The sequence below is a fragment of the Dioscorea cayenensis genome, chromosome 16 (assembly GCF_009730915.1).
Source record: "Dioscorea cayenensis subsp. rotundata cultivar TDr96_F1 chromosome 16, TDr96_F1_v2_PseudoChromosome.rev07_lg8_w22 25.fasta, whole genome shotgun sequence".
In the NCBI taxonomy this organism is placed as follows: Eukaryota; Viridiplantae; Streptophyta; class Magnoliopsida; order Dioscoreales; family Dioscoreaceae; genus Dioscorea; species Dioscorea cayenensis.
In genome coordinates, this window is record NC_052486.1 from 12,285,416 (window position 1) to 12,297,377 (window position 11,962).

At 35.0% G+C, this 11,962-nt stretch overlaps 1 protein-coding gene and 1 long non-coding RNA gene across 2 annotated transcripts; both read right to left on the bottom strand.

The window, feature by feature from the left end:
• Window positions 1–1,268: 1,268 nt before the first annotated feature.
• Window positions 1,269–1,958, bottom strand: LOC120279484. Its single transcript, XR_005541931.1, has 2 exons — window positions 1,695–1,958; window positions 1,269–1,586 (listed from the first exon to the last, which is right to left on the bottom strand). It is a non-coding gene; the product is annotated as an uncharacterized LOC120279484 (long non-coding RNA).
• An 8,715-nt stretch (window positions 1,959–10,673) lies between these two features.
• On the bottom strand, window positions 10,674–11,962 carry LOC120278691 (zinc finger protein CONSTANS-LIKE 4-like). Its single transcript, XM_039285421.1, has 2 exons — window positions 11,298–11,962; window positions 10,674–11,221 (listed from the first exon to the last, which is right to left on the bottom strand). The coding sequence occupies exons 1-2, from the start codon at window positions 11,934–11,936 to the stop codon at window positions 10,895–10,897; spliced, it is 966 nt and encodes a 321-aa protein (XP_039141355.1). The 5' UTR covers window positions 11,937–11,962; the 3' UTR covers window positions 10,674–10,894.

An 11,962-nucleotide genomic window follows, 5' to 3' on the forward strand; every position in this document is an offset into this window, starting at 1 on the left:
ATAACTAGAGATATAGATATCCGTGCATGATAGATATACCATAATTGAAAAAAATTGAACTCATTTATCAATGATAGAGTCATGAGATCTCTCCGGATTAGGATGACCTAATAGAGAGGTTTACAAAATGTAATGCAATTGTAGGGGTTATGTGTGAAATACTTGTCATTTCTAGGATTAGGAGCTAGTTGCTTATACATAAGATTTAGCATAAGTAAGGAACCTCCATAGTCTGATTATAGAAGATATTATATCCAAGAATTTTTAATTTGAGGTCTTTTAAATGAAAAGGCACAAAATGAGTCAAGATCCGAGAATCGCCTTATCAACATAGACCTCCAATTGACTTATTACGATTCTTTGCATTTGTTTTCATTAATTCTTGAATTCAATTTTGGTTCTCATTGTTCCTAGGCTAAATAATAGAAGACAAGTCAGTATCTAGTACTTCTATCCTCATTGGATCAAGTTTGCTATTAAAGAATGCTTTATTACTTGTACTATTAGTGCACATGCTAGCGCGCACTCTTTAAGTAGCATGTATCACTTTAAAGTATCAGATCTTCAAGGCAAGATATGAGTTAGCATGATTCTCATCAAATCATTTCAATGAAGTGTTAACAAGCTAGGAAACAACCAAAGCTTGAGATCTACCTTCTCTAACAAGCAACTACTATGCCCGACAACTCTCATAATAAGTTAATCCAACTACTCCACTCTCAAGAGAACCCTAATAGAGATTTACATGTTGGCTTGAACCTTAAACTACCTTCTTAGGTTACACCCATATCTGGATAACTCCCATCACTGGGTCACCTAATCATCTCCTTTCCACCCCTTCATCAAGAATACAATTCTCTATAGGTGAGCATCTCCCATGTCCAAGCAACTCCCTTGTTCAACCTATACTCTTAATGAGATGTGTAATGGAAGAGAGAACTACTACGATCTTAAATCCAAACATCTTAGTAAAGTAGGTTAGAGTAGCTATGTTGTAATGGAGTTTCAATCTAGATGATCATTCATTTTAATTCAAAGTTCAACCTAGAAATCCCTACAACCAGCAAACTTCCTTATCCTAGCAACTCTCTTATTATTCATAGTTCAATCATTTATTAACTTCATTCTAAACCTAGCATTCTCATATCCGAGTAATTTAAACAAGAGGTTAGAGAATTTTGAAGATGATCTAGAATGAATTCAAGAAATTTCATAATAAAATTGAAAATAAGATCAATTAAATTCTATAATTATAGCAATTTAAGAAATAAGTGTAGATTAATTCATTCAATATCACAAACTCATTCAAACATGAAATTTAATTGCTCAAACTTATTAACATTCATCCACACATGAAGATCCAAAGAAGGATTAGCATAAAGGAAGCCTAACCCTAACTAGAAACTACTCACCCCATCATAGTATCACTATCCATGCAAATCAAAGGTTTAAAGTATAAATACATCATGAAAAATGGTAAAAGAGAATCAAACTCAATTTGTAAGAGGTGAATTCGTCCTTGATCTTCTCTTTAAAGCTCAACCTCCTCCAAGGGAGTCTTCCTCTTTCTTTCCAAGCCTTGATTTCTTCTCCAAGTACCCAAAAAACAAAAAAGAAAAAGATAACCTTCTAGATCTTGATCTCATCCCTTTTATAGTTCCAAATCTTCTAGAATAATCCCAATTTAAATTTACCTCAAAATCCAACTAACTTCATTAGTTGATTGACTAACTTGCTAAATAATCACATGAAATCCAACTATCAATTAAGTAACTCATAATACTTGGGCATGAATCCGACTTGCTAGCATGGTTCAGGGGGGATCGGGGGTTGTGCTCTCTTACAACTATAGGGTTGTGAGAGTTATCTGAGTGGAGCAAGAGAAGCTGGGAAAAAGGTTGGAATGGCGATGAGAGGATGAAGGAGACCAATACACAAAGCTATTACTCAAAGGCTTATATTTTCGTTCAAAATCCAAATACTTACAAGGCTTCTCCTCATATAGAAGGAGAGGTTACTATTCTAAAACCATATGTGCCCATGGTTTTATAAAACCACTTGATGTGACAAGCTTGCCATGTACATCATCCTATTTAGAGTAGGTATTTGACTAATTTTATATTTTTTTTTTATTATTTTAAAAAAGACATTAATAATAACTCTAAGCACCCTACTTATAGTAGGGGTTGACTATAAATACATACTAACCATAATTATATGTAACCTACTTAAAGTAGGTTTTTTTTATAATTTTACATAAAGATACCCATCACCCACACACAAAAAATGCCAAGTAAGGACCGACAAAAGAAGAACTTAAGCTTCCATTAGGTTAACGATATTCTGGGCAGTCAACAAGTCTTGGTTAGAGTAGACCATGAGCTCATCACTGGGGATATTGGCATTGTTGTGATCTCCAAAGTGATAATCTCTGACCCTAATGTTGATTTTCTTCATATGAAGAGTGGTTGGTGCCAAGGTCAAATGAAGATTTGGAAAGAGCAAACAAACTGGAAAAGAGAGATCGAGTTGGTGGAGCATAGACTTTCATAATGTGGGTCTCCATGATGAGTAGGCTATTCCGGTGAAAGTGACTTCACTTTCAACCAATAGTGACCATTTGTGCTCTCCATAATTGTAGTTTTTGTTGGATTTCGCTTGGGGTCAGTATGTCGTAAAGTCATCATATTGCATATGGAGCTAGTAAGGCTCATGGCAATGAAGTACAGTAATCTTAACATGACGTGGTGCATTAGCAGGATATTTTTCGAAAAGAGGTGGGGTTGTGTGAAATTCTAGATTGATGAAGCCACCTAGTAAATTGTCGTACTTGAACATTCGGTGAAAAATGTAAACTAGCTACTAATATTTGTTAAGAAGCTTGAGTTGGACTGCTTCAGTGATGATTATTCTTGCTACATGGCCATTTTCTAACAAGTTAATTAGATTAAACTGAACACCTTCAATTGATTGATTCTTCCAGGAAGCAAGATTGAAAGATCCTTGTAATATATTGAAGCCCTATTCACAGAGACATCTTGCATCTTTATGTCCTGGTTTGCAGAATGTATTCCTCCTAATGCAAGTACACCAAAGATTCATGCTTTCATTTTGTAATAATTGTTATGATTTTTTTCTATGCTAACCGTTGTTCTTGTTTTTTCTACATAACTAATTCAAACACTTTTCTTTTTTACTTCATTAATTTTATCAGGATATATTTCAAATTTTTCTTCTTTTTCTTTCTCTTCTTTTTTTTAATAAACTCTTTTAACTCTTCAATATTTCATATTTTTCTATTAATACTTTTTTCAATTTTGCTTCTTAGACTTTTAAGATTTTGGATAGGGATGCAAATATACGTGCCGATCGTGCAATAAAGTGCTCGCGAAAGCAAGATGTCGGCCCACAAGGAAGATTGACAATACTAGTAGTAACCCTAGCTCCGAAACGTAGCCTAACTAATCAAGTGTTGTGTGTGAACAAAAGAAAGTAAAAGCAAGAAGTATAAAATAAAACAAGAGATAAATCTAGAGAGGAAACAATGTCCGGGCATAGCATCCCTCTAGGGTTTGAGAAAAGTAAACTGTTTATGAGAATAAGGGGGAATGGATTAGGAATTCAAGAAAAACTGTGTTTGGTTGGAGGGTATGTGAGAGTAATTCATTGGGAAAGAGAAAAGTAAAAAGAAGAAATATGTGAAAAATATTTTTTATGGCTTTATAGAGTGAATATTAAATAAATAAGTGTATTAGCTAATAATATTATTTTATTTGTAATATGTTATCATTATTGTTAATTTGAAATCTTTTTTATTTTAATAATTAATTTTAAACTTTAAAAAATTATTATCAGAAAATACTTATTATTATTATTATTCAGTTTTTCTTGCAATACAAAAATAAATGTTTATTATTATTATTATTATTATTATTATTAATTTTAAATTTTAAAATTTAAACAGGCAACTGTTCAATTTTATTTTTTTTATTTTTTTATTTTTTTTTATTTTTTGACAATGTCTTTGACACATGAAATCAAAGAGACCACCCAAACATGCATTCATACATCTATGGTAAACTAGGAGCTAAAAACAACAACAAGAACAATAAAAAAAATCCATCAACAAGGAATAACAATATATTTTTTAACACTGAACCAAAACAAATCCAACAACAAATTCATTTCTGATAAGTATCTAAATGTACGTATTTTATTATATATATTCCATACTTCTAGCATGTATTTTTATAAGAATTGATGCACGTTTTGTGCTTAATCATGTGTTATTTGCTTTATAGGGCACGGGAACGCCACGGAGGACACGAAGATACAATTTGGGCGAAAAAAGAGAAGAAAACTAGGTCACGGTATTGTAGTGTATTCACTGTAGCAAAATACTATTGCTGGAGTATTGTAGCAGAGATACTGTAGTATAGATATTGGAGTAAGATCACTGTAGCTGCCACTGGAGCACCTGGAGAGTTTTAAAGTCAGAAATTGAACCATGGCATACAGCCTCAATGCTGTGCTGGATTGAACCCGGGATGATTACTGTAGCCATAGAAGAGGATAGTTTGTTTGAAGACATACTAGCTCAATGAGGTGCTCATTGAGCTAGTATGGATATTGTTATGATGGCTTGTGTGCACTTTTGCCTACCCAAATGGCCTCAATGAGGTCCTCATTGAGCCAGTATACCACCATTAATGAGGTCCTCATTGAGCCGGTATACCACCCGTATGGAGGCCATTTTGGGGAGTATAAATGCTCATTTCTTGGGCAAATGAGGGGGACTTTTTCTTGGCCTCTTGAGTGGCCGCCACCACACATTCTTGAGGCCTTCCGGCCATCTTCTGGCAATGTTCCTTGTGGGAAACGAGTGCACATCATCACCAAGAGGGAGAGGAGCAAAGGAGAAGGAGTTGGAGTGAAGATCTAAGCCACCATTGCATCACCATTCAAAGCTTCATCCATTCAAGGAGATCATGACCTAGAGGGGTTTTTTATTACTTCTTTTATGTTTTTGTCTTCCTTGTATATTGTATAAGTGTCCCTTATCATGAGGGATTAACTTATTGTTGTGTTTGGATTTGGATGAACCCCAGGATTAATCTTGTGTATGAACTTGGGATGTTGTTCTTCATTTAATTTGATGGTTGTTTGAGATTCAATCTTTCATGCTTTGATGCTTAGAATTACATGTATGGAGAAATCCGTAATTCTATTATGAGTTGTATGCGTAGATGTGACTTACTCACGTGTACTATATCTAGGAGAGATTGAAAGGGGATACTTGTGCCTATACATCGAGAGATCGGGTGTTGGTAGCCCTCAATTGCTAGGTTTAAGCCGAAGGATAGTAGGTCTACTCCTATTAGAGAACTCCTAGAACTTAATGCGATCATAGATGTGTTGATCCGGGAAAGATTCCGATTGACATTTGTATGGGATCAGGGGTTAGTCACCGAGAAATTGGGGCTAATCTACTCACGAGGTCTCTAGGTCTCAACTATCGTCAATGCATCTTTAAACCATCCTAGTTTGGGACTTACTGACAACCCTAGGTGGATTCCTTGTCCAAACACTCCCTTCTCATGCTTGATACTCCCTTGTTTGTTTACATCCATGTGCTAGTTACCCGGTCATAGGATTAGTTTAGGTTAGTTTATTTTGTTTTATTTGTTCTTCTTACTAAGGATTGTAGGCTAGATAATAGATGAAGAATGAGTAATAATACTTCCTTGGCCCAGTGGAATACGACCCCTATGTCATTCACAGGGTATTACTTGATGATCCCGTACACTTGCGTGTAATCAACCAATTTCCAACGCCTGTTACATGATTACGGATCATATAAGATACACTAGCCTAACTATCACATAATTAACATCATGTCCTTTTTCTGCTTCAATAAAATAGTGAAGTAAATAAATATGAAACTAATAGCATCTTGTAGTGCATAAAACAGAATTGAAAGTCTCAAATGAATAACACTTGTTCATGCTATGCCAAACCCAATACGAGGCACTAACTCCATAACATATCAAAGGTGCTTGCTCACACATTTACAGTGCCTTGCAGCCCACTAGTAGTAGTTAGTAACTAACACAAATTATGGAAACATCATCGGTCCATGCACAACTTATCAACACATTTATATCACTTTTTGTAAACCACACGATGAAGGTATTCTTGTTATCTACGGCGTCGTGTAGATGTTGATACAATCTCTGGTTGAATCATTTTATTTCTATGGTTTCATTGCTTGATTGCACGCACATGTGGTGATCATGAGCCTTAGTACACAGATGTAACACATAATCATTGGGGCATATCGTTGAAGTTGTTTAATATATTTTTCATATCTAAAATAATAATTACATGCATAAGAACTCAGTTATCCATTATTGTTGTATTTGTGTGCATTTGTGTGCATTTGTGTGGCAGGACGTCATTATTTATGATTGTTAAACCTTTTCAAAATTTTCATTGAAAGATCAATTATTATAGTTGGCAGATAAACAATGACATTAATTTATATCATGGAAAACCATTGTTCAGCATGTTGTACCTTGTACTGAATACAAGGATGAGTAGTTATATATAAACATATCTCAATCTACACATATGTACATACTTACAAATACTTATTTTAGTCACAAAATTTAAATTGGGAAATGAAATCCATTAATGAGAAATTCAATAACTCAAAAATAAATGTAAAAGTGAAGCATTATAACATAATATCAAGCAAAGCTAAGACTTAGAAACTTTGATGCCATAAGCTAGAAGAAGGAAAGATAAAAAAGTATATAAAAACTAAAATAATTTAAAAAAAAAAGGGAGAGAATTGAAGAAGATTAGACATATCACTAGATCAAATGCTATATATATACATATATATCAAGCACATCATACATATATAATGTGAAATAGAAGAGGGATTTAAAGTATATACCTACAGGCACTTGAGCTCCCACTTCCGCAATGGCCACTCTGCAGCACCCAATATATCAATGAATATCATACACTTCATATATATAAACTCACACAATGCCACAAATTCCAATGAATATCACACACTTCATATATATAAACTCTATCAAAACTACCTTTTGGCCAAGTTCTCCAAGCATCCTCAGTTAAAATTTAATTAAAAAAAGAGCAGTAGTACATGCAGCAAATAATACAACTAGAAGGTGGTCCAAAGTAACCCAAATTTAACACAATATCATACAAACAAATATATCAATGAATGAATAACCTTATAAACCACTAAACTAGCAGCTGACTTGATAGCATGATGGCATAATACCTGATTGATTTAAACAAAGATATTAGAATATGAATAATTTTAGTTTAAAGGTAACACAATGCACATCTCACCTACTCATTAAGGATTTAATTTTTGAACTCTAAAATACAACAAATCAACTAACAAGTTTCAAACTAGCAATACTTTGTCTTGTCACAGCGAGTCATAGCCTCAACTTTGAATTAGTTCTAATGAACAACTTGACCTAATTGTGCACTTTTCTCTAGAATAGTTTTGCAATCCAATGTAGTTTGCATAATCCAAATTAATTTTGATCTCAAGAGCATCACAAATCAATTGATAAGCTTTAAACTAGTTGCATCATATATCAACTTTGAATCAACTCTACATAACAACTTGACCTAATTGGGCACATTATCATGAACACATCGACAATAAAATGGAATTCGATGTATCCTGGAGATCAGAACTAAATTTTTCTTGACCTAAAATATCCAAAACTGGGAACAAAACAATCATAGAAGAGAAATCGAGAGAATGAAGGGAATGAATAACATACCTGATTCTTCTCTTGAATGAGCAAGAGAAGCAAGTTCTTCTCTTTCTGTGCCTCCACCTCGCAAGCACTTCTGCCATCACTGCCACAACCACTACTGTGTACACCCACATAGTGCGACTAAATCCAATATTATCATGATAATCAAATAAAAATCAAATAAAACATTGAAACACTGATCCTTCAAGCTGGGAAACAAGATTATAATCTAAGAACTTAGAATAATCATGGAAAAAAGGTTAAAAACCTTGAAATAGGGAACATCCAAGGACTGGGAAGTGATGCATGGAGCTTCGATGTGATTCAGAGTGACGGTTTGGATGCAGCAGTAGCGTTGGCTTTCTCTCACATACCAATCAAAGGACTGCGGACGGCGGATGGCTTTCTCTCATATACCGAACTAAGACAGCGGAAGGGGCGATGGTTTCTCTCACAGACCAAATTAAAAGGAGAAAACCTGGATGGAAAAACAATTTAAGTCAAGGGTAAAATGGTCATTTCAAGTTTTGGATTGGGCAGTCTTCAACTAATTTGGATGAATTCCAATCATATTTTTCCCTCGTCTCATTCCTCAAAGAATCCTACCTCGATCCTATACCTACCAACCAAACAACAGAATGGGCCCATTAATCCATTTCCAGTCCACTCCTTGCAAACAAACAATCCTTAAGACTTTTAGGATTATTCCTGGAGGCCTAAAGATTATCTAAAAGGATATACTGGTGATCTGTAATTTGTAAAGGGGTATTGAAACGGAGATTTGATCCTATAGTGAAAATATGGAGTTTTAGGGTAGGTTTGAATGGAAAGGTTTTCTTATTCGTCTGCAAAGAGAAAGAGCAGACTGTTAGTCAAGAAAATATTTCTACAATATGCTACAGGTAATTGATATCAACTTAGCTTACCCCATGCTTAGAAATGCAAATGATTCTGCTGGTTTTACAGTCATTGTTCTAAACATTCAAAGATACAAGCTAAGGGTTTATCAAAGAGAAGGGTTCTTGATGGGTTTATCAAGGAGAAGGGTTCTTGATTCCCACAGTAACTAAAATTCAGAGGAATTAATTGTCTTTATTATCCCTGTTTTTGTTATCTCATATGGACAAATCAAGGTTTTCTTTAATTTTTTGAGAGTTTATCTATTAAGAAATTATTAATTCTTCCAAATATTTTTTTCAAGATTCAAATCCATAACCATTTATTATTTTATTTAATAGGCTAATATGATAATAATTTATTTGTCATTGTACACTTAAATCATTAAAATCTATTTTTTATTAATTTATTGTTTATAATCAATTCAGAGGCTTCATAGAAGGTATTAGAATAAATTACTCTTTTTATTAAATCCTCCATTTTAGTTTTTGTATCTAGTTATATATGGGAATTCTACTTTCATCCATGGGTTTTGTTTTAATTCTTCTTCAGACCATGTTACAAAGAGAGATTTAGATCTTTTTTAGTTACTTGTAAATTTATAAATTCTTAAATAAGTTCTTCAATATCATTATCACTAATAACTAATCTTTCTGATAATTTTCGTAATAATCCAATTGTGCTACAGGTTCTTTCGAATATTCTTCTTCCTTTTCAAGAAATTCTTCTATAACATCCATGGGAATTTATCCATGGAAATTAACTACAGTAAACTGATATGTATTATCATTATTATCTCTTATTCTTTTTATTGCTTTTAAATATGCTAATATGTGATTTATCTTGTTAATTAATTTTCTTTTTTTTATATTTTCTCTTCTTTATCCATTCCTTAAAGATGTAACTTTTCAAAATAATCATTCATAGCTAAATTTAATTTACTTTCTACTTGTTCAATTTCTAATTCTAAAGTATATCCTTACATATTAGAACAACAATAATTCTTCTGGTATTATTTCATATGGTTTCATACAATTTATAGAAGTAATTTTTTCATTTTGGTTTTTTTTTATTTCTTGTAATTTATCATTAATAAATTTACAAATATTTTCATTAAATAATTTTATATGTAGTTACTATTTTAATGTTTTTTTTAATATTGAGGTCTATAGGGTTTATTGGGTTTTTTTAATAATTTTTTTTTCAAATTTAATTCTAAACCATTTATTATTATTATTATTATTATTATTATTATGATTATTATTATTATTATTATTATTATTTACAAAAGCGACAAGTGCTACTTAACCTTGTTTTACTTGATAGTTAATACTTATTCTTTATTTATGTAATTTTTTAATAAAAACTCTTAATATAATGTTTAATATTTTTATTAAAATAATTTTATATGTAGTTATTTATTTTTTAAAAACAATTTTTAAATTTGTAGAGTATTTTTGGAATTGTTTTTTGAATTTTTAATGTTTAACTAATAAAAGGGGGACGCATGCAATGTCATGAGCCAGCTGTGCTGGGCTCTGCCCATGTTGGGCTGGTCCTGGAGTCGGTGGGTCGGGCAAGGACGACCTGTTAACACCTTGAAATACAATAAATAAATAAATAAATAAAGCCATCCTTATCCATGCAAAGGGATGCCGGAGAGAATGAATAAACTCACTTTATTTTTCTTTCCTACAACTCAACCTAAATCTCCATCTAATCACACCTAAAATTTCCAAAATTAAAATAATAATAATAATAATATAATAATCAAAACGCTAATAAAGCAATAAAATAACACAATTGATCCATATCAAAGCATGCAATCATCCCCAACAAGATAGATTTCCAGAATAAGATCAAATAATAAAATATTAATAAAAAAAAAAGTACTCATAAACCAAACGGGAAAGTCAGTTCATCATCCATGCAAAATAAATAAATAAATAAATAAAAATAACATACGAGAAACATCCTTCATTCTCAGAACCCGTTTCCAAAACTCGTTCCAAGTTTCAGCGTTCCAAGTTCGCCGAATTACATTAAAAGGTACACATTAATTTACAGAACAATCCCAAGTTTTGATAATAATACACCAAATACAGAAAACAAAAACAGAAAAACAGAAAACAAAAAAACATATATATATATATATATAAAGATCGGATCTCACCGGCGTTCGATCAGAAGGACGGAACCACGCCGTAGCCGGGATCCGCAATAAGAGCGGCGGCGGCAGAGACGGCGGAGAAGAGATGATCAACCTCCGGCTCGATCTCAGATCGCTTGGCAAACCTACCCTTGATCCGCGGCCGCGTCTCGGCATAAGCCTTGCGGGAAGCGTAGCGGATCGTCTTCTCAAACCTCCGATTCTTGCGCTTCTCGCGGTACCGCATCACCCTAGCCTCCCGATCCAGCGCCGTCGAGACCTTCCCGGCACCACTATAAGGGTTCGTCACGTCCGCCATCGTGGTTCCATCCGGCACCACACCGACCTCAGATGATGAAACCTGAAGGAAACCCTAAGGTAATTAGATAATTAATTCAATAAGGTTTTCGTTTGCGTTCTAGACCTCGTAGACTTACGCTGCGGCTGAAGGTGCTGAAGGACGCCTTGGATCGAGTGAAATCGAGCTCGATGCAACCATGATCGGCGCAGATGATCGGTGGAGGGATCGGCTTGGTATGAACGGGGACGACGCTGTCGGTGTACTCGAGATCGAGGTAAGGATCGACGTCGGCGAAGAATAGATCAGTGGATTTAGGGTTGGGATTGGGGAGGATCCAGGAAGCAGCCTCGGCCTCGTCGACGGCGGCGTCATTTTCATCGTCATCATCGGAGGGTTTGAAGAGGGTACCAGCGGGGGCAGTGGCGGCGGCGGCGGCGGCGGAGGAAGGGGTGTCGAAGAAAGGGATGATAGGGGAGCGGTCATGGCGGCGGGCGAGGGGGTTGGCAGAGTGGATGTCAGCGTCGCAGGAGGAGCAGAGGGCGGCGGCGTCGGCTTTGCAGGTGACGACGGCGGGGGCTTGCTCGCAGACCTCGCAGACCCAGACACGCTCGTGGCGGGAGGCGAGGCGGTTGGCGGCGTGGACACGTGAGTCGCACGCGCCGCAGAGGAAAGCGGAGTCGGCGCGGCAGTAAAGAAGGGCCGGGGAGCCGTGGCACGTGTCGCAAGCGCGGCCGCCGAGTCCCCAGTAACCTCTGGCTTCCGCATCGCTAGCCATTTTTTAATTTTTTGGTGGTGTGTTTG

Bases quoted from the DNA above. Each gene is read 5' to 3' on its own strand.
- LOC120278691 (XM_039285421.1), bottom strand. From the start codon at position 11,936: ATGGCTAGCGATGCGGAAGCCAGAGGTTACTGGGGACTCGGCGGCCGC. The intron at 11,222-11,297 runs GTAAGTCTACGA...GGTTTCCTTCAG, and splicing joins TCAGCACCTTCAGCCGCAGC to GTTTCATCATCTGAGGTCGG.